Source organism: Ptychodera flava, chromosome 20 (genome assembly GCF_041260155.1).
Source record: "Ptychodera flava strain L36383 chromosome 20, AS_Pfla_20210202, whole genome shotgun sequence".
NCBI lineage: Eukaryota > Metazoa > Hemichordata > Enteropneusta > Ptychoderidae > Ptychodera > Ptychodera flava.
This window is the reverse complement of record NC_091947.1, coordinates 2,893,023-2,917,160: the sequence shown is the minus strand read 5'-3', so window position 1 is coordinate 2,917,160 and position 24,138 is coordinate 2,893,023. Positions and strand designations below refer to the sequence as shown.

Below are 24,138 nucleotides of genomic sequence, written 5' to 3'. Positions count from 1 at the left end.
AAAACGTCACCTGTTTCTGTCCTGTACGTGATTTGCTTTGCACTTGTTCCGTTGATATTCATGAATTGAATCTGAAGACTCCTTAGGCCGACTTTAGTTTGAAAAATTGGCTTCTACCCGACCAGGAAAAACTCTCATAGGAGACCTGGGCCTCGGCATACCTCCATTTCTTACCAAATAAACGAAACGACAGTTTTGTTTCTGTTTTATTTCAGAGCTACACTCACCCGTACCTTGGATGGAAGATCGAAGTCGTTGACAACTTTGTTAGTGCTTCTCATGGTCTCAAAGCTGGCTTAACAGTGACATGCATTTTGCTCCTTTGCACACTGTTTTACACACATAAAGACAATCTTTAACCTACTTACACGTGCGCCAAGGTCAAGGACTAAATCATAGAACAACGGCACACCAATTCTTTAGACTAATTTAGTTGTTTGTGCGGGAACGATTTTAAAACATTTCCACAACCTCTTTAGAGACAGCCAAGATGTCTGAAAATGTTTTGCTTTTGAAGCCATTGCATCACAGATCACGGAAACCATGACAAACACAGACGTACACACACACACACACACACACATACACACACAATTGTCAGACGCTCAACGTGTCACGGTATCAACAGAAAATTTCGTTTACTTCATATTATGACGGAGTGTGTTTCTAGCACTGCATTGTGAATTTCTTAAACGGCGTTGAAATTATTCTATGGTTACAAATTTTAGAAATTAATACCTCAATTCTGTTTTAAAGGGACGACTAATGCTTTTGATTGAGCATCCAAATGCATAAAACAAAGCTAAATGAATTTACAATATTTAGAGAAAAAATTGAGCGCAGGCGCTTAAAGTGATTAGCATTTAGAATTTTTAGAGTTGCAATCACGCTTATGAAGATTTTTTTCAAAACCTCAAGAACTGTTTTAAATATAAAGTTATAACAATTAATGTTTCTGAATTTAATTTAACATTTATTTCTATACTTGTCCAAGAGTGAGCAAGGCAGCTTGATTAACGAACCGAACTCTTAATTGGCAATCAATATGATCAAATTGCGTAACATTTTACCGTTATATAAACATAAACATAAATTCCCATTACTACGCACTTAAAAGATAATGTAATCTATATTCAACGAAGCAATCGACAAGATACTGCTGTTCGGATAGCTTAGGTCAGTTTTGCTTTTATTTGTTCAAGAAATTGATAACAGACTCACGGATTTTTATAACTATGAGAGCATTCAAGTTAACATTTTTATATCTGAAGGCGAAGAAATACAACGGATTCCTGTTCAATACCGTGGAAGTTAGAATTGTAATTTTCTTACTGTATTGACACTTGAAACCAGTTTACTCCTGCCGTATCTCCTGTACTTTTAAATTCTGCCCTGTCAGATATCTTAGTGAAAACCCTGTCATGATACCCATCCAAATTAAACAATACTTTACGGTTGGATACTGGATAAAGCGTGAGCTTTTCATATCTACCTTTTATTGTGACTTTTAATTTCATTTTGTTGGTTTCATCTTTTTTTAACCGTCATGAGATAACCGATGATAATGTAGCAGGGTACACAAGGATATGAAAGGTCTTTACTATTGCTGTATTTTTCGTAAATTTTACAAATATATGTATTGATATTTAACCTTTCTAAGTGGGGAAGGGGGTCAGTCAAAATTTATTTCTGTGTTAGAGAGGGGGGGGGTTACTTCATCAGGGATGGCATTGGGGTCACTGAAAATTTCAGAGTTTCCAATGAAATTCCTCCGAATCCCCCCGGCCGTAAATAATGACTGCTCCTTTACAGTTATTATAGAGGTTGTGTAACCTACTTTTGATAAGTATACATTGATTGTCAAAGCATGTCCTGGGTACATCTGTTTGAATACTCGTCCGATTCAGAACCTTAGCTGAAAAATTATCTTTTTTCCATAAATATTTGAAATTTGATCAAACCCTAGCTCATACACATTCAATTTCTGCGAGAACTGTAACTACAATCAGATTGTCTATACATTTAACCATCTAATTGACGTCCAGTTTCTTAAACGTTCCTGTCAGTCCCGTAGTTGGGTCAGCTGTTGTTTCTTGTTTGCCTAAAACATCGGCAGATTTTAGAAAACCAAACTGGTTGTAGTAGACAAAGTCTTCTTCCGCCGCCAATATTTTGTTGACCCATTCAGTGTTGTCATATCCGGGTAGCTGACCTCCGAGCTCACATGGCAACATGGCCGACGGAACGTGTTCATGCAAACTACCATACTCGTCACCATGGAAATGGATCTGTGTAAAGTACACACAGGTGATATGACGTTACAAAGATATGACGTCATCTTCGTGAATGTTGAATATTTCTGTGGAAAGACCCTTTAAGCACAAAAATCTCAAGCAAACCAATTATCGAGAGATCCGGTCCAGATTGCCTGTGTGACAGGAGTTATACGTTTCTTAATTTTAAACAGTATAAGTCTTCGTCTTGACGACGATAATTATACTGGACTGATTTTCGACTTCTTTGAATCGATTGGTTACTTTCCTGCTCTCTTTAATGGACTAAATGGTTTCAAACAAATGCCACTTACCCTTTTGCTTATCTTCTCAGTCAAGAAGGGCTTGAGAAGACCATACAAAACCTGGAATAATCGAGGTTGTCGAACGAAGTGCACGACCTTTATGCGAATCGGCATGGTGTTCTGAAATCATTTAATTTATTATCGTCAAGTGGGTAAAAAGGTTACAATAAAGTTTTAAAAAACGTGTTACTTTCAAGATTACGAGTAGCCACAAAGCCAAGATGCAAAGGCCCCCGGCGGTGGCAGTCTCCGGGTTGGTTGGTACCCATGCTTGTTACCCAAGTTTGAAAAGTACCCCCTTTCCTAGAATATTTCTGAGAAAAACACCCCTATTTGTGGCAAATCTGGGAGGAATTAGCTATAAAAAACATACCCTTATTTTCGAAATCTAGGAGGTTAGTATGTGGACTTCTAGGGTTGACCCTGGAGGTTGACATTGTATACATGTACATACATCACACTAAATTTGATTTAGGGGGCATGGACCCTAAGTGATGGGGCTGACTCGCAGCGTGTTTGCAAGGTTATATCTGATTGGTCGATTGTCACTATTCACAGCCACTTAGGGAGTCTATTTGTATTGTTTTCATTATATTGGTAAGATTCAGCCACCCAATTGGATAACAGCTTCGAAATCGCTGCGAGTCGGCCCAAGTGATGGGCATGTATAGTCATATGTACATACAAACGTACGGTACTGTTTTTCATTTTCTTTGTGAGTGAGACTAGACCAGATTTAGTGTCCTAGGGAGATTATGAAAGGACTACCCCTAATCTCGGAGGTTACTCTGAAAAAGTACCCCTTTTTCTCGATTTCACGGACCTAGAATCTCCGAGATGACTGAAGAAAAACACCCCCTTTTCCGTGAATTTGGTAACGCGCATGGGTACCCACCAACCTGGGGACTGCCACCACCGGGCAAAGGCCAAAGTTCGTCACGATTTATACTTGCCAAAGTGTTGGATTTTTCTGAGTTCCCTTTTGAACCTTAGATATTACTGCTCTCTCAAATTTTCAAAAGGATGGTTTTCAATATTTATGTTCTGCAAAATAAGTGCACTTTTCTTTTCTGTCCAATTTTATTGTCAAAAACAGTATATTGGTCCGGAAAACCATTCATTTTTCATGATTGGGTATTATAACAATGTTTTGTGTTACAATGTTTATACTCTGTACTTCAATATGCCATAGGATTAAAGGGAGATGTACCTGGCATCTTGATAAAATGAATTATTAAAATATCCAGATTGTCTTTTCAAAATGACTTAAAGCTCAAATTGGCTGCAAAGTAATATCGTGATTGTCTTTGCTTAGCATTTGTCTAAAGTAAGAGATTCTTACCAGATATACATCTGTGACTTTTTTAAGCATCATGGGGCTCGTATACTTCATGTCTTTTGAGCTCAGCTTGGCCCAATCTACGGCATACACCATACCGTTCACTTGCACTTCTTCGTCGCATAGCAAGGTTTCCAGCAGAAGAAGTTGGGCTTTTACAACTTCTGTAACGTCATACTCGTCCATTAATCCTAGAAGAAATATGGAAAATATCTATCATGTCTCTGATTGTTGGGCACATACAGCAAACGATTGCATTGAATTTCGTACCAACTCCTGACAAATTCTGAAAAATAAGTCAGTAGAATCCACCATATTGAAATGACAAAGTGTAATTTTTATAATGTTTGCATTCAGTTTCTTTTTCTTCTTTCTGAGTATGATACCCTGTGTAAGCCTCGCAGACACATTACAATCTGTTGCACAAAATGTTCTGTGTTATATTTGACAAATGAATTCTCGTCAAGACTAATAAAGCCGAACACAGCACATGTACAGGATACATTTAGTGAACACCAAGCATTTTGAAATTATTTTGAGAGCGTAACAAGCAAATAATGGTCACAAATAGAACAAAAACACCGAACAATACTTCAAAAGTGTGACCTAAGGGACCAATCTGCGTACACGATGCTGAAGTTATTTTCGTATTCGTTTTCGTATTCGTTTTCGTATTCGTATTCGTATTCGTATTGGAGTCACTGACAAAATTTTTTATTTTTAGTTCAAATTTCGTACGTATTATATAAAAGTTCTGTCTTTACAGAAGTTAAAGTGCTTTTTATATGACAATATATCAATAGGCTACTTCAATATTTGAGAATGTAAGTTGAAAAAGATCCAATCTTTTTAGGCCCTAGATTGAAAGATATCGTTGCTATAATTAGAGGAGAGATTTTAAAAACAAACGGCCAGTACACAGGCACTACTTAGCTGGGTAGTCTGTTGAATAGATCGATTTTCGGTTCGATCTATCGATCCCGTAGTCGATATGCGCGCCATTGTAACCAAAATACTCACTAGGTTACAGTGGCGGGCATACTGACCACGGGATCGATAGATCGAGCCGAAAATCGATCTATTTAGCAGACTACCAAGCTATTAGCGCCTGTGGGGCAGTAGTAGTTTTTTGGGGGAAAGATTTTTTAAACAAACACCATTTTCGTATTCGTATTCGTATTCGTTTTCGTATAACTTCTATCACAACAACCAACTTAAACATTCTGTTGACATCATTAGTATCGATAATGGAAATTTAGCTGACCCGCCCAATTTGACGAGTTGTAAACTTAAAAGGTAATTTTCCTGTTTTAAACTGATATCTCGGAGAAAGTGATCGTCATAACGACAGTGAATGCAGGGCTCAACGTTATCGCATGCCCCTAAGTCGATGACATGCTATATTTAGACTGCTGTCGCAAAGAAAATATCATCTCATATGATGTGGGAAAGCGTCATAAAAGAAAACGAGATGAATAAAATGGTATCATAGGCCTATGTCCCGATCGGTACATTTGTTTCCCTAATAAAGATTAAATTAATGTGTGAGCTGTTGTCAGAGTCTTTATTTCAGTACGGCCCATCTCTTTTTCTTTCCTTGCGTTTGCGTCAACTGTCATTGCCAGAACATGTTGATCAACTAATACGTTATGATAAGATACACCAGAATGCATGGAAATTAATTTGTATCGCGAAATATCGAGAAATACCTGTATTCTATGATAAATAGACTTCAGCTAGTCTAGTAGCTGTCGCAACTGGCTCGATCGGTTTCCGTCATTTGTTACTGTGCGATCCAGTTTTAGTGTTACGCAGTTTGCCCCGCTCTACAACTCTGTTCTGCAGGGGCTATTGACAAAGGTTGAGACGACCCAAACTAGCCAAAATTAGCCAAACCAGCATAAACCACCAAAAACGACCCATATCATCAAGTAAACGACCTAAAACAAACATTCTAGGTATTCAGGGATACAATAAAACTCCACCTTCTGGAGAAACCGTCGACAGAATTGCGGGCAGCCATGTTGTTGGTACTATCAATTACCAAGTTGTGGGGCTCATTTCGATGACACAACTGAAAACGAAAATAACTTCAGCATCGTAACTGGGCTCACCGAAGGAGGGCGCTTTTTCAAAGCAGTTCTATCTTGCCATTTAATGCCATGTCTGCTGTGGGTAATATGTGTAATTGAAAAATGGATCCACTTTGAGTACATCCAGCCAAGTGAATGAAGAATTTTTTTTATTGTTTCATGTATTTGAAGCACAAGTCTACTACATGTGTTATTCAGTCACCATGATAATTCAAACACCTCTATCAGGTGGATGCAGCTGTATTATTGATGATGACTTGTTTGTGAAAAAATTAAAGCTTCAAACTTTTGAAATTAAACCTTTATGCAGTTGAAAGTCCTGCGTGATGTTGATAATGCACGTGCTTAGAGTCCGAGTCTACATTCATTATCTGTCAGCCTGCCTATGTATGTATGTATGTATGTATGTATGTATGTATGTATGTATGTATGTATGTATGTATGTATGTATGTGTGTGTATATGCATGCATGCATGTATATGTGTATGTATGTATGTATGTATGTATGTATGTATGTATGTATGTATGTATGTATGTATGTATGTGTGTGGATCTCCACATATAAATGTAGACATGCATGTTTCCTGTAATATGCCCTTGTATCAATATGGCCATGTGAGGGCGCTGTTTTTTTAAAGCGACCACCCACTTAATCTGTTATTTGCTAGATCTTCAACTTTCCATGGTAACCTGCATGCACGCATATATATGTTTGTGTGCATGCATGCATGCATGCACATATATGCAGGTATGTGTATGTACATGTATGGAACCAGGGCCACGGCACATGTTATCTTAATATTTGGTTTGTAGAATTTATTCAAATAAATTAATAATAATAAATAATAATAATAATACTTTATTGCATAACAACACACTTCGGGAAGTGCGGTAGAGCAAATCAAAGTCAAACATTACACATTAATGTTGGTATCAAAAAAAATGTGAATGAGCTGTAAAAATGTAATAAACTAAAAACTTTGATCTCATTCCTTGGTAAGCCACTAAACACGACAACGGGGAAATTCCCTGTGCTACACTTTACGTTGTAAAAGCAGTAACAATCTTGCACAGCGCCCTCTATTGAAGAAACAAACCGAACCCCTTAACTCGTTGATGGCATGTATAGGAATTTGCAATGATCGAAAATGCCGGACGATGCTGAAGTTGGACTCAGTTTCGGATTCGGTTTCGGATTCGGTTTCGGATTGGAGTGACTGAGAATAGTTTTATATTTTCAGCTAATTTTTATTATTGTTTCGAAGGATATGATAACTCCTGATACACAAAAAAGTTTTTTTAACTGGATCGCCTGACTATAGATGTAGCATGTATTTCATGACATAAATTTTTCGCACATGATTATAATTTATACGGTTTAAAAGACAATTTTCCCGACCACAGCGAATTACCTCAAGAGGGCGGTATATAAATCGCGAGAGGGCGCAAATGTCACTGCTGGCATATTTACAACAACACAAGTGTCGTAACAGTTGCAGCTGGCTAGCTGTGATAAGATGCAAAGAACCTTTGCTGCAGCAGTGCAGGTATGTTACACTTGATTTCCTGAAATTGAAATTAAAAGAAAACGTCACGGTAAAACAGCTTTTAAACAGATAAATCATTGTACATACTGCTACGTTCTATCCCAAGATTGTCAGAGCTCTCTCTTTCCAAATTCCATTGAAATTGATACCCTTCAATTCAGTAAAAATTTCACGCTTAAAATCTCAACCTGAGGCTGTAACTACCCCATCAATCAAATTTTGAAAGAAATAATGTAGTTCAGTTTAACTACCGGGGATGCAAACTCATGAATTTAAATAAATATTTTCTTAAATGTTAATTTCCTGCTTATTGAGGGAAAATGACATTAAATCTCCTGAACAGATGACCAGGCATATGAAAAGGTGTCTGGAATGAATTTATTGGCCAAGTGAGTTTCTAATATAACCATGCCCTGCAGTGTACTATAATGAATTTTGCTCGTACAAGCATACATAAAATTCAACCAGCAAGCATCTTTAATAACAAAACTGTTCACCAGATTATTCATGATTTAAATTGACGACAGAAAGTTCACATTATAATACAAGCCGGGCAAAAATTCAGGGGGGGAGGAGTGGGAGTGACCATTGGAAAATTTGAAATATGAGCAGCTGAAGTTGACTTTTAAGTGTTGAACAGCTTTCAACAGGAAGTCAGACAGTATGGATGTTATGGCAACCACAATGATGTCACCAAATGTCAAACTTTTAACATGATGGGGGCAGCAATCCCACTTTTTGATAGTTTCTTAAGATTTCAATGGCACACAGTCAACTCACACACATACACACACATTAGGTCAACATTGACTCCTGTCTGTAAATACGGGATCTAAACATATTAGTGCAAATTTATTTTCATTAATTTTATTTGATATTCAGAAAAATGTGCCACAAATATAACAATTTAACAGCAACATAATTAAGTGGAATTTTAGGAGCTGTGACGTGACGTTTTACAAAATATAGTTTTAATATAGTTTTCACCTCATACTACACGTTTCTACAAAATATAGTTTTTACATTGCACCAAGAATAATACACTTTTGTCAACAGTATGTATAGCAGCAATTTTTCACTTGTGGTATAAATAAAAGGTTCATTTTCATCAATATTCTCACTTATGGTATAAATTAAAGGCTCATTTTCATCAATAGAGATCATCAGAATAGTATCAAACAGAATGAATAAGACTGAAAAAATACATAGCTTATAAGAACTTTGACATTGCAATCTTGCAATCTCAGCAAAGATTAAAGGTGCATCCCATAAAAATCACAACATGCATGGCAGTAAAGTTGTAATCAAAGAGGCTTAGTAATTGAAAAAATTGTTTATATGAATGTATCCGTTGGCATCTGACATCCTTATAGAATATGACATCATTTGAATTTTGCATTATCATTGTGATATCCTGTAATTAATAATTTCAGTTTAAATTAATTTAATTGCAACCAATGAAAGTAGACCTTCTCAAAACATAAAAAATTCTACCACTTTAGGAACTCAAAACACCCCAAAAGTATACATTTTGGAAAAGCCCAAATAGGAAACAGTTATCCCTTCCACGGTTACTGGTTGATTTAGTGAGTCCAGACCCTTCTTCTTCTGTCCCCATGATACAAATTTATTTAGTTTTACCAACATGTAATTTGGGAACACTATTATCAAACCAAGACTTTTTTGAAATTTTTTTATTGACTTATAGAAAAAGAAACATTTCAGAAAAATGCTACATAAAAGAAAAAAGGAGGACATTGCTTTGATTTTACATCTCTAAAGTTTCTGTATGTTAAAAAAAAGACTAAATTTTGACACTTTTAATTACGTGTATGTCTTATCAAAAAATCTTTGTTTAAGTTTATGTTTTTCCAATGTTTATTTTTTTCTTGTACCCATATTGCAAATTGTCAAATCTTTGGTATTCTGTGCATTCTCCTGCAATCATATATGTACTTCTTTCCAACAATTATTAAAAAGTTGACAGTGAATGAGTCATCCTTTGTGTAATTCCCAAGATAACATTCTCTTGAATCCTAGTGATTTAAAAATTACAGTTTTTTCAACAAAAGCGATTCAACATCACCCCAAATTGAAGAACATATTTACATTCATAGAAAATATGGACTATATCTTCTCAAATCAATACTTTAAGTCATCTATAAGCAATCCACTGAGGCTTAAACCTTTCACCAAAATGGTTTTACTCAAACCAGTTGTAATAAACTGGGAGTAGAGACCTGTTTAAAGGGTATTGGGAGTGAACTTTACACTCTGTCAAGATACATACATGTATATTTACATGGGAGCAAGCAATTCCAAAGTTTCTATGAGAATTTGTATCCTCTCTCTCAAACCACAATTGTTTCTTGATTTCACTTACTACATGAACATTCAGTTGTATTCTTTGTATTGGCCACTTTAATTCATGAGAGCATTTAATACTTTATGTTCATTGAACATGTGTGAGCCTGTAAAAGGCCTCCTTAGTGGCAGAGTGCCAACTATGAAATATTAATGAAGTCACCTTTGCTTTGAGTAATAAGTATAAGATGCCATGATTTCAAAACAATTGCTGGTACATAACTAGACTACTCCTCAGTTGGATTTTGCACTAACTTTTAAGTCAATATTACAGTAGTATACATAGACATACTTAAAATTAGTATTGTGTCCCCTTAAAAAAATTTACTTTGCAGTTTCCACAACATGCTGATGCGAAAATTTATGTTTTATACGTTGCTGCTTCTAATGACAATTTATACAGATAATTCTTGCATGCCTGACAGGTTTACATTGCAACCAGAATTTAGCCAATCATTCTTCATGGTGGTGAAATATATGATGCCCACTGTACCAGGAGTCAATAGAAGGATCTAAGAATCTTGTGATCTTATCCAGTATGCCTGCAAACAAGAACATTTGGTGCATTAATGTAGATACATCATGTTTAACTTTCACTGATTTTTCTTTCATTCACTATTTGTCTCTTTCAGGGATTTCTTAGACAATTGAATCCAAGATTTGCAGAGCAAGCAACAGATTTGCGTAGGATATAAATTTTCATGTGCGGCAGGAGTCTTGAAGGTAGTGTGGTTATGTTGATACATAAAATGCTTGCGTCATATTTTACATTAAACATGATATTTAAGGTGTGTACATGCACTGAAATGCTTGAAATCAAAGATATCATGGTTTTAGAATACCTAAAGAATATAGAAAATTTTCATTCTTATTTTGCATGTAGGCACCTTAAACATCATGTGAAATGTAAAATATGACACAATCATTCGTAAGTGTTTACTTTTTGAAAACTGCACTAGGATTGTTAATCTGAAACTTAATTCGGGTTCCAAGACAAGAAACAGTCAATTTCAAACAAATAATATACCTTTTCCTTGGTACTTTCAGAGGTGTTTTTGCATAGGCATAATGATATGTCAACCTTGAAGTTGACCTAGTTCTGCAAAGACCTGCTGTGGGCATGGCTTTTCTCTCGAAGCATAGCAAAATTCATATTTTCACTGGATATAGCCCTGTCATTCAAACAGGGAAAAGAGTTTAGTTGTATCATGATTAAGTAAAATATTTGAAATGATATTTTAGAAAAATTTCACTAAAAGCTGGCAAATCCAAGTGCTAGGTCATTGACCTGATTGTGTACTATTTTGTGTACTATGCATTGCATGACTTTACTGATATCAAGATATACAAGCACAATATTCCAAATCCATTCCATATTTTTCAAACCTACTGAGTCTTTTGAAAGATTGGCGTGGCAGTTGAAACCCAACAAATAAATAAATGGTAAACGCTACTGCCCAGAACTTGCTAGCTTGTAGACCAAGTAGTGACAGTCAGGCCTTTGAGGGTGCAATTGCTTTTGAGGAGACAGCTCTTAAAAATTACCGATTGAAAAACCGGTATGGTTTGTGCCAACTTTTGATAATATTGCATACCAGTAAGTGACTGTGTACCTGTAATTCAATGATATACAGTAGAATAGGGTAAATACTTTAAAAAGTTGTGATCACCAACTTTGTCAGGGATGTGCTAACATTGATAATCAAAGTTTTTTTTTATTCTACTTACAGATGTAAAATGTCACTGTGTTAATATTACACCAATGGAGACAGGATTGAGAGTATCTCATCACCCTTTTGTCAGTATTGAAGCAAAGTTTTTGCCAGGACTCTGGTAAAAGAATTGTAGAGTTTCCATACAGATGTAACCCATTCCTACAGTTGCTGTCCACTAATCAGAAATCTCTTCTGCAAACAGAATGAGGATTTAAGTTACACAGTTGTTGGAAAAAAAAATTACAAAAGCCACATAAAAGAAAGAAAGAAAGAAAGAGAACTGTAAAATTATGATGTTGTGCATGTAACCTCCTAGTCTCAGGCACAGGATCCAATATTCAAGAAGGAATTAGAGGTGACATGCAAAAACAAACTGCAAATGTATGGAAATGTACCATACTTCAGGAATTATTTGAACTTATGAAAACAAAACAACTAAGCCCTTAATATATCTACAAATTTTTGCTTAAGTAAGGCTCATGACAATTGAAAATGCTCGCAGAAAAATATACTTAAACAGCAAAAAAGTGTTTTGTGAATTTTTCATTTGCTTCAAATGAAATGTTTAAGTGAGAAGTTGAAGACACATCAGTTATGAAATATTTTGAAATGAAAACAAAAGTGCCATAAGATCTGTATAGAACCTTTCACATCCTAGCATCTGTACCAGCAGTCTCACACAGCTACTGTACATAGCCATGCAGTGATCCAGCTTTCATATGCATTGGAGAAATGTGTACTCAGTGATAACCATACATGGGTCGCAAGATATTAAACAATTTGATTTTGCACACTCTACCTATGAATTCTTTCATATATGTAGAAGGATTGTATTATTAATATCCTAATATTTGTAAAGATGGAAAGTAAAGTAATACAATGCATTCTTTTACATCAGGAATGTGTATTACACATAATAAAAGAAATATTCAAGTAGTGTTCTTCAATTAGTATTTTAATACTATACAGTATCTATTTTCTGTAATGTGCATTAACAAGAACAGCTAACTGTACTTTGCAGCTCGAAAGGGTGTTTTTTACCTTTGGTATGCGAAATCAAATAACATTGCCATGGCACATAGACATTTTATCAGTCTGTTCAAGTGTACAAAGTTCAAAGAAGCAACTTTCTAAAGAAAATTAGACAACAGAAAACCATATTATTTTCCCACTAACAAAACATGTATAGTTAATATTATTTGATGTGCACCAGATTAATAAAATCAACATAGGAAAATCTGTGTAACATTTTATGTAGTTTGCAAACATGATCTTGACTTGTAAGTTTACAAATAAAACTATATTTTCTACCTTAAAGTTGTTGTTCTGCATATGTCATTCAAAAGTGTATTACTCTGTGTATGTACACCAGTACATGCACTCTTTCAGTTGCCATTTCAAATTATTTTATTCTTTGCACATTGGAAGTAACAAGTAACAAACCCCCACAGGTAGACAAAAAAGTACTGGTACACACAACAAAGTCAAATCCATACAGTAGAGATATATGGATGTCTGGTATGTAACTGAGACCATACTATGGGAAAGAGGTTCCCAAGCTCTTTGTCAAAAGTTTTTGTAGCAATAGTAGCATGTGTGACTTTTGTTTAGTGTTCAATGTGTGTATGTTAGGACAGTGTGGTCTCATTTACATTCTGGCTTGTGTTGTTCCATAGTGCGATGACAGACCACAGTGTCCAGAGGGGCTTTGAACAGAATAACAAGGAAAACACTGAGGTGGCAATTGACATATGCTATACATCTATACTGTCATTGTAGTTTTTGAAACAGTGCTTGCTGCAGACTTGTTAATTTGTATATCCAAAGAGGGGTGATACGGTACTAAATCTACATAGTATTCAGATAATAAAACATACTTATTTGTTCTGCTGTAGGTGGCTGCTCCTTGATAGATTCTAGACTCTAATTCTTGGTAATTTGGCTTACGATTTTCTTTAACCAAAGTTGCTTATTATGACAGGGGTGGTAGCTAAATGTTTTCTCTTTATAGATTAAGATCTAAAACAAATTGTTCTCTTTTTCCCCTCTTTTGATAGCCTACAGATGGCTGAACAAACAGAGAGGACCACATATCAAAAGGAACATCAGCTGTAAATTTTGGCTACTGTATCAGTCTGTTTTGCTTTGTGTAGCAACCACACTACTTTCTTGTTCTACTCCCCACAGAATGCTAGATTACCCAATATTCTGCCAGACAGCATACTCTGTATATATGCAAGATCCGAAAAAGAATGCTGCTCTTAATAATATTTTACTGCTTGCTTGTAGATATCAGATTTACATCACATTTGTGGCAATAAAAGTGTAATACAAATAAGTTCAAAATTTTCTCCAATAAAGTAATACAGTATGATAATACCGGTAGTAGTGTCTCTCCCTTTTTCAATTGCTAGATCATGATTGCTTTAATGTATGCAAAGTTTGGTGGGTAATTTTCTTGTTTCACCTTGTAATTGTGTTAGAGGCTGGTCAGTTTCTTTGGTCTGGGGGAGGGGTGGGGCTGGTGGATTATTTTTTTGCCGACAAAAAGTGGCTGAACCCCCCATTCCAAATTTGAAAAACAGGGTGACCCCCCTAGTCCAAATTTTGAAAACAGGGTGACATCCCCCACCCCCCACCCCCACCCCGCACACAACAGCTGTAAAACAAAAGGTGGCTGTAAATTATATATATATATATATATATATATATATATATATATATATATATATATATATATATATATATATATTTTTACATACATTTATATTTTAACAGTCATTCTGTAATTTAATGAAATTGTTGACATGTCAGTTGTAAGATAGGATTTTCAAAGCGTCAATCTTAAAGTTTGAATACAGTACATTTTGAATGAGCTGTGATTGTATTTCACACTTTCTATGCTTAACCAGATGTCCTGAACTGTTGTACAGAAACGGATGTCAATTATTAATATCAAAGAGGAAAAAGCAGTAAATCAGAAACTTTAATGGGTGTTAAGACTTGCCAGCCATCCAATTAAATCTCCTGAGGAGCCATAGAGAGGTATTTTAGCCAAATCTGATGTGTGCAGTGTCTGAGATGACCTTTTCTTGTAACATTGAAACCATAAAAGTACAGTAATAATGACAAAAATTGCCTTTTTTTTTAATTGTTATTTTGGTCATAAAAAAGCATGTCTTCAGAAAACCTGAGACACAAAGAAAAATAGTTGCATCAATGACAACAAAATATATCTTGTCATTTTTCTATCTCTAAAATAAGTCACTGTATCAAATGTATATTGTTAAATATTTGTGCATGTTGCTTTCTCATACTGAATTCTCATAGTGAGAACAGAAAAGTATCAGGAATTTGTCATGCTTTCCATATGAAATGCAGATTTCATAATGGTACACTGTCACTTAGCAAACATCAAGATATCTCTGGCATATATCTCTGATTTATTTAAATATGGCGCCGAAGGGCGTGGAGAAAAATATGAAACATCCTGATATCTCTGATATATATGTCTTGTATATTAAAGTCATGCTTCTGATATATGTATGCCTGACATGTTAAAGTTGGGTGTGCTGAAAAATATGTCTGATTACGCGCCCGAAGGGCGTGCCGAAAAATGCAACTATGATTGAATTTGTTGCTGACACTATGCATTTTAGGCAATGATTAGCCTGTGTCGAAATTCAAAAACACACTGAACCCCCCCCCCCATTGGGCATTTCAAAAACATGGTGACCCCCCATCACAACCCCCCCCCCCCATGAATCCACACCCTCCGGCCGAAGTAACTGACCAGTCCCTTAAGTAGAGTTCTGATCGTGGACAAACTGTACCATAAACCCTAAAATCAAAAGCACCTTGAAATTTTACGGCAAATTATGTTAAATTATATTCAAAAAAGACCGTTTCTCCAACTGAAGAACTCTAAAGTTTTACAAATTTATCAAACTTACGCCCTCTTGCGATTTGTTTGCCGCCCTCTTGAGGTAGCACAAATTCGGTTGAAAAAAACTAATTTTTAGGCATTTTAATTGTGAATATATGCACCCAATTTATGCTGTGAAATATATGTTACAGATGCCGATAGATCATCCAGTAAAAACGTGTTCTTGAGGACAAGTATTTATCTTGGCATACGAAAACACGACAAAATCGACTGAAAATGTACAACTTCTCTCAGTCACTCAATCCGAAACCGAATCCGAAAACTGAGTCTAACTTCAGCATCGTATATGCCGGCTGGTTTTCGCCGTTTTTGGGGCGGTTTCTCCAGAAATCTGAGACATATTTCATCCCTGTGCTTATTTTAGGTCGTTTACTTGATGATATGGGTCGTTTATGGTGGTTTATGGTGGTTTGGCTAATTTTGGCTAGTTTGGGTCGTCTCAACCTTTGTCAATAGCCGTTCTGCAGGTCACTCCAAAACTTTCAGCAGTACTATTTTGGGGGACCAACTAAGCCGCTAGCCGTAGATAGCTACTTTTTTCAACAAAAACTCTGAATAGAAATGCAGCAACTATCAACTTTCGATAGATATTTTGTAGGCAAGAGAACAAAACTCAAACGTATATGCGCATTTAATCCTAGCTGTGATATCGCAGCGGTACTAGTGGCGTGTATCGAACTCGCTCGGGTCATTGAGGTCATCGCCACAGTCCCATCCATGGTCTGTTCTCTACTACCTCCATGGTTCTACATAATTTCAGTCGCTACCCGGCAGATTTGCCATGATATTTCAACAAAGTTGCTTGCTATTTAGATCTAGCTGAAAACAAAAACCTTATGAAACAGGATAGTCCAGTCCAAGCTTGATGAAATCGATGCTTTGATCTGCTTTCCAAAGGACGATTTCCGGAAATGGTCTAGCCGGTCACATGCCACTAACGCAAATATTCATTACGCACGTGAACGCATGAAACATGTTGCAGTTACTGGTTGCTTGTTTCCCTTGTCAGCTATATTTTGATGACATTTATGCTGGGATTATGATTGGTTCAATTGAAATGATGTGACAGCACTAAAACTGCTTCTGATACTTGATTGGATTGAAGTAAAATTTATCATTAAATTCATGGAATATTTTGACAGATCATTCAAGATAACATCAGCAGACACATTGGCAGCGCTGTGCAGTGGAGAGAACGCGCTCAAACCTTTGAGTAACTCCGCTCAACGGCTATGCTTATTCAATGCGTATTTGGGGTCGCGGCCTTTCGGGACAATGCTCCGTGAACACTGAGCGAATATATGTTGTATTTGACACGTATACGGTATGGAGAAATGTCTTGAAAAAATTCAGTCGCAATCTCATAAAATTTGGTCGCCTATGCGACTGAAAATGGTCGCTACTTTGAGCCCTGATTGAATGTACTACATGAATTATCGGTCGGTCCGGTTTTATGTTATTATTGCTCACATCTTTACTCTGAAAGATAAACTACCTATTGTCATTGATTTCTGTTACTTTCTCCCCTGTAGCAGCACATACAACTTTGTCGTAACTTGCAATTTTGTAATTTTTGCCTTACCGCACTCCCTGAGTTTTGTAAAGTATTGTATTATATTGTTATTATAATTTATTTCAGGTCTACGTAGAGCCATATCAAAATCAAGTAAAATACTTGAAATACAAATTGTAAATGGATATAATCATTCTAAAGTGAGTCCTAAAGGATGACCGGATATAACAATTTTCACATTTTTTTATTCAGATGGTTGTCCTGGACAAGTCGGCGGTTCATCATAGCTTTCAACAGTCACCCGTTTTGCAGCGCCTCACAAAAATCTGCCCTCCCCGCAAAACAATGGTACAGTCCAGGGCAGCTCCTTTGCATCCGCTCTCACGAGTCCCATTACTTGGCACTGACCACCTGATTTCGGGGTGCATCCAGCTGCCCGGTCAAGAGACATTGGCAAGCGATGATGCTGCCTTACCAGATCCCAACCGATTTTAAGTATTTTTTTTCAAATAAAATGAAGTGAACAAAATTCTTTAAAATCTACAAATGCAAATTTATGTAAATTTAACCAAATTTGGCAGATGAAATTACGAATCAAATTATCACAATATTTAAACCTCAGTAAATATCGTATATTGCACGTTTCATACCTGAAACCTGGACTAAAAATAACAATTTCTGTCAGTGACTCCAATACGAATACGAATACGAAAACGAATACGAAAATAACTTCAGCATCGTGACCTAAGGGACCAATCTGCGTACAGAGATTGTAGTGCAGCTTGGATAATTATAATTTAGCTAGGGAGTCTCAGTAGTAGCCACAGTCACAAGCGGTCAATCACTCGGAGACCCTCTAGCTTGATTAGAATTATCCACACCGCGCTGCTGCCACGCCGCGCTTCGATCTCTGTGTGGAGATTTCTAAGGGAACTATATACGGGTTGGTGTTTTCCCTGAACCGGTATAAATTCTAGATTTGATGTTACAGCAGTCATCTCCTTACATGACCTTTCATCGTTTATCTTTATTTGCATTAATCCACCTGTTTGATTTAAAAGCCATATTGGGAAACGACAATATCTTCTGAATGCTACAATACTGTCACTCACTTTCGAGAAAACAATGCAATTTCCCTGTAATGAAGTTACCCGGATGTAAGGTCACACAAGTGTCTCTGACACTGTCTGAGATGGCTTGCACAAAACTATTAATATTTGATAAGTCGTCAGTTAGCCTTTATAATTTTATGAGCAGAAACGTGTCCCACAGTGACTGTGGTGATAGACGGATTTATCTATCGCTAATGGCTTGCAAGTCATTCGATATGATAAAACGATACGTAGAACACGATTGGAACTAAATTGGGATAATTGGATGAGAGTAATTTTGATGAAAGTTTGATGAAATCGAAATTTTTACAGCTTAAATTTTACAAAATGATAGAATACTGTAAAAAGTAAAATATTGTTTTCATCGAACAAAATAACAAAAACACGTCAATTATTGTATATCCATTAAACCGTATTCATTTCTATGAAAAGGTGGTATTTTTGTGTAAAATGTCATAAAAAATGAGACAAAATTCATAAAATTTGTCTAATTAATGACTTTGAGTCGGGGATCTTTTAAAATGTCCAATCCTTTTCGTCAATTTGGGGCTTAATAAACACTAAATATAGTCAGGACACTTTTGAAATGACCCTGACTGATAAACCGTAAATCGATGGAAAAATTTCATTTTGGTTTGGGGAAAAGTAACAAATCGAGATTAAAACTAGTATTTCAGTATCAAAGAAAGCATAGACAAGTTTGCATATTTTCATTCAAATATAAATATTGTTCATAAGTATTGAACAATATTGCATTAGATGGAGTCATGCAATGATTCTTACTCATAACATGAGCACAACATCGCAAATTTTGAATACAATTTTAAAGATGGTTCGTAAATATAGTGTAATATTTATCAAATTCCTTAATTTTTTGAGAAATTGTGCCAATCCAATTATCCCAATTTAGTTCCAATCGTGTTGTAGAGCAAAGGGTCTCAGATGCCCTAGTGATATGAGGGTGTAATGATAATTTGATCAAACTGTGGCGACATTGAGCAGGAGATATGGAACATGCTATGATTCTCCACAGAAAATTATGAATATCAAGCAGATAAAGAAAACAAAAATACTAGTAAAGTTAGGGAGCCTTCAGTAATTACAAGGGGGGGGCGGGGAAGTGGGGGGAGGGTCACTTTTTAGGAAACAGTTCAAGGGGCAGGGTCACTTTTTATAAACCTATCTTGGGGGGAGGGTCACTTTTGACAGATGCTGATATTATTGCCGAAACTTTTATTGTCCGTGTGATATTTCCTGAATAGGAAATCACCAACAAAATACGCACACACTTGTAGACCACCATGCATAGTGAATTGACATTTTGGTGAGATTCCAAAATCAAACTTCTGACACAACCATAGACTTGTAACCACTCTAGTCTAATCAAGAACAATAATCTTAATAATCAAGCATACATAAATGCACAGATTTATCTAATTTTGTACTGAAAAAAAATTATTCATAGTTTCATCATAGACCCCAATGCATAGTGAATTGACATTTTGGTGAAATTCCAAAATCAAATTTCTTGCACAACCATGGACTTGTAACCACTCTAGTCTAATCAAGAACAATAATCTTAATAATCAAGCATACATAAATGCACAGATTTATCTAATTTTGTACTGAAAAAAAAATTATTCATAGTTTCATCATAGACCCCAATGCATAGTGAATTGACATTTTGGTGAAATTCCAAAATCAAATTTCTTGCACAACCATGGACTTGTAACCACTCTAGTCTAATCAAGAACAATAATCTAAATGATCAAGCATACATAAATGCAAAGATTTATCTAATTTTGTACTGAAAAAAATTATTCATAGTTTCATCATAGACCCCAATGCATAGCGTATGGACATTTTGGTGAAATTCCAAAATCATATTTCTTGCACAACCATAGACTTGTAACCACTCTAGTCTAATCAAGAACAATAATCTAAATAATCAAGCATGCATAAATGCACAGATTTACTTAGTTTTGTATAGGAAAAAACTATTCATAATTTCCTCATAAATACCATGGATAGTGAACCAACTTTTTTGATGAAATTCAGAAATCAATTTCTTTCACACAAATGTTCATTTTACTTCCCTATTCAAGCAAAGTACATTTAAATACATTATCAAATATATATAAAATACAGATATAGCATGTTTTGTGGGGGTAAATTGTCAATGATTTGCCTGATAGACTCCATGTATTATGATTTGATATTTTTGGATGAAGCACTAAATCAGCTACATCTTGCCTTCTTATAGTTGCACAAAATATGGTGACCCTCCCTAAACTGTATGAAATACCATATCTCTTCAAAAATTCTTGCGTGATAAATTGCGACTGTCCCTCCAAAAACACCAGCCCTCCCCTCTGTAGTTTGTCCCCAACATAACAATTGAACCAATTGTTATGTAAATTAGCTGATACTGTTTTAGTTATTCCCGGGGAGAATACCGCAGTGGTTGGGGGGGGGGAGGGTCAAGTTTTAGAATGTCGGACAAGGGGGAGGGTCACATTTTAGACAGGAGGATAGGGGGAGGGTCACATTTTACGGTACAGGTGTTCGCGAAATTCCACCGGCCCACCCCCTGTAATTACTGAAAGCTCCCTTAGTATATATATACAGACAGATAGCCATAGAAACGGGCGGGCAAGCAAATGACCAAGTGAATAGACATAAAGAAATGACCAAGCAGTGTACAGGTGTAGAATAGTTTATAAATCTACAAATACGGTTGCTCTATATATTCAAAGTAACTGTTGATTAACAAACTATTTGTCTCATTACCTATACGAGTGACGAAAACGACTCTCCCTTCCTTATCTCGGCTTGGACAAATGAAATCATGCTGAAAATTTAAGGTATCCCGGACTGCAGATGGTTTGTAGTTGTCGAATATTTCTCGATAATCTCTCCTTACTTTGTAGTAATGAATAAGAGCTTTTAAGGTCCTGTCGACATCGAACTTCTTGTTTCGCAGGAACCTCAGTAAGAAGGCGTCATCTAAGCGGAAGTTGATGTCTGGCCTGTTTTTGAACAGATCTCGCAGCTCGTTGAGTTTCTGTTGCCTGGTGGCAGGATCTTCGTTCAGTTCACGCTTGGCTTTCTCGAGAGAGGTTTCGCTCAGCGTGCATTTATACGGCAATGCGCTCACTTCTGCCATATTAACTGGAAAATGACGAAGAACTTTAATATGCAAATATGAAATACCTTAAACTATGGTACTGTGACATTCATGGTTATGATAATGCTCCGTGTTATCGACGTACTTCGCTGGAGAAATAGATTAGCCGACTTTTCTAAAGAGCCAATGAACGTTCACGTATGCATTAGAATAACTTTAGGGAAGTATTCACGATGGTAATTTGACCTAAATGTTCATACGGCCGGCAAAATCAGCGATTTAGGGATGACATTTCATATTGATTTTTTTGCTGCCAGTCTTAGCACCAGGTATTAAACACTGCTAGCTGTAGTGGACCACACAGCATGAGATAGTGGTCCTAGTCCATTCATATTCAAAGTAGGGATGCGAACCAGTAAACAAAACTGAAATTGTTCATCTTAAAACAAGCTCTCGATGTTATACAAACGCAGGCCCTGTCTCATTATTGTCACAACCAACCTTTGAAAGACCGAAAAAGTCGACCTACTTGGAGGGAGTGCCGATTTCACAGTTTGATTCATCTATTATTCTAAAAACGCGTTAAATAAGTGATTGAGGATATGAACATATAACGCCTAGGGCCATAAGAAGATTTCCCAACGTTTGTAGGTAAGACCATTTCATATACCGGGCCATTTACTACGAGCAGATCATCAACATATCTTACTTCATGAAGGACAGCAGAGACAGCAGTGACGTTTGGTGTAGATAACACAAGGGACTGATCAAAGTTCTTCGCTGTTTTCTAAGGAAGATTATTGGAACAATGTCGGGACAACTCATCAACTTTTGGTATCCAATTCATCTTTGTGCCTCCTGCTCTGTGAATCGTCAAAACTTCTCGCTGGGAATCTCACGAATTTGTTTACCTGTCAACATGCTGGCTGTTAGAGTACGCGCCTCTCTGCTGGCAGTACCAAATAAAGTCTAAATCCATGCACTGGTTGCACGAACTCCAGGTATTGCCTCTATTCTCGAATTACAGTAAGTCACAGCAAGCAGTGCCCATAAGATAGCCGTAACACGTCAAAGGAAAGCAGATATTATTATAAACCAAAAGCCGTTCAACGTAATCTGTGCAATTAACACCAAAGCTGGGTGAAAATAACACTTGTACGGACAAATAATATGATAGGTAATGGATCTTTAACCCTGAAAGCATGCCTCTAAATTGCTGAAATGCAAAACGCCGTTCTACATTTACAATTCTCACCTGCGTAACGCCATATCAGCTGCAGCTGTTGGGGACGTTCAAAGTCTACCAGAGATAGGTGATCTCTGTGAACTATTAACCTTTGAACATAGGTCGTCGTATCACTCACGGTTCACAGGAAGGTCGAGCTGACCATCAAATCAAACACGACAAAAAGGACGATAAAAGTTATTCTAATAAGAACTTTGAGAGACCGATAATATATTCATTGTAGCCCACATGATCAAAAATTACTATATGACACAGCCGGAATTTTAATATTGGATTTTAATATTGAGACGATATAATGACTTCGTGACCTAAATGACCGTAAAATGTTGTAGACTCACACTATATACACGTTTGAAACCTCACTTGGTTTCGTAGCACTGGTAAAGAGTTTGCATCGAGATGTGCTCGCCTACTTCATAATGGCAAACTTTCCTGTTTTTTCAAGTATCTGATGACGTAGGTTGCGGCCAAACATCCTAGAAATTGTATGATATAATGATAAAAGTTGCGAATAAGACTGTCATTACAGTGTGCGAAGAATTCTATTATCTGAATTACCTTTATGTCCACGACTGAAATCACCTAAGAGTGCAAACAAGGGTTTTGGTGGAGATAAACAGAACAAATAGAGTGCAATAAGGTGTGTTTGTATACTATATTTGCTTTTAAAAAGCATAATCGGTGATTGTATCATAACCTGTATTTAATTTTAGAGGAATCAAAACTAATTACCTGAGGTATAATCTCTTACGCGAAATCAAAACTTTAGAGATAAAAAAGTATTATCGTTGCAAGAGCAACAAAGGGTCGTATGAAAACACTGGATAGACTTTAAAAAAACAAATGTAGAACAAAAATGGGGAAGTGCTATACATCCATTGAAAGTTGCTTTCAGTCCAGTGGTTGGATCAAATACATTTTTCTGATTAACTAAGAGATCTTTGATTTTAAGAAACCAAATTGGTTGTTATGGACGAATTCCTTTTCCGCCGAAAGTGTCGTCTTGACCCCATCAAAGTTGCTATATCCGGGCAACTGACCTCCAAGGTCACACGGCAACATGACAAACAGTGTGTGTTCATGTAGGCTGCTTGAATCCCGTTACCATGCAAATGTATCTATGAAATGGACATGGACAGAAATTGATTTTATAGTGACAGACGTCTTGATAATGACGTTTACTTCTCCTTCAATGACGTGTCCCACAAAAATACCTTTTCGTCCAAGCCATCTAATTGTAGCGTTCGTTCGAATTAGCTACGGGATTCAAAAATGTATAGCCTATTGGCAGTGAATGGAACGCTTCGTTCAAAATCAAACTTCTGATTTTTGAGTTGAATGAACAAGAGTCAGAACCGCGATACATATGTGTTCACCCTTCCAATTGAAGTGATTCGCATGTTTATTCATTGTACGGTGAGACCTGCTTACTAATGATTGAACATTACCTTACGTTTTCTGTTTCTGGTACTTTAAGGGAGTAGTATACTCACCTATTCACAATCTTATGGTTAAGGAAGGTTTTCATAAAATCGAAGACAATTTTGAACCAATCTCG

General features: G+C 36.3%; 2 protein-coding genes and 2 long non-coding RNA genes across 4 annotated transcripts in view; 2 read left to right on the top strand and 2 right to left on the bottom strand.

The window, feature by feature from the left end:
- Window positions 1-3,856, top strand: part of LOC139119751 (protein Skeletor, isoforms B/C-like) — a 28,512-nt gene extending 24,656 nt beyond the window's left edge. The window contains exon 23 of the mRNA XM_070683633.1: window positions 216-3,856. Coding sequence (XP_070539734.1) covers window positions 216-359 — 144 coding nt within the window. The 3' untranslated portion in view covers window positions 360-3,856. The remainder of the gene's footprint in view (window positions 1-215) is intronic.
- Window positions 2,031-21,375, bottom strand: LOC139119650 (alpha-tocopherol transfer protein-like). The gene is made up of 3 exons (XM_070683480.1): window positions 20,998-21,375; window positions 3,921-4,108; window positions 2,031-2,288 (listed from the first exon to the last, which is right to left on the bottom strand). The coding sequence occupies exons 1-3, from the start codon at window positions 21,371-21,373 to the stop codon at window positions 2,031-2,033; spliced, it is 822 nt and encodes a 273-aa protein (XP_070539581.1). The 5' UTR covers window positions 21,374-21,375.
- Window positions 7,438-12,953, top strand: LOC139119749 (uncharacterized). The gene is made up of 3 exons (XR_011548986.1): window positions 7,438-7,557; window positions 10,554-10,644; window positions 11,652-12,953. It is a non-coding gene; the product is annotated as an uncharacterized lncRNA (long non-coding RNA).
- On the bottom strand, window positions 8,409-11,142 carry LOC139119750 (uncharacterized). The gene is made up of 2 exons (XR_011548987.1): window positions 10,949-11,142; window positions 8,409-10,463 (listed from the first exon to the last, which is right to left on the bottom strand). It is a non-coding gene; the product is annotated as an uncharacterized lncRNA (long non-coding RNA).
- Window positions 21,376-24,138: the final 2,763 nt, after the last annotated feature.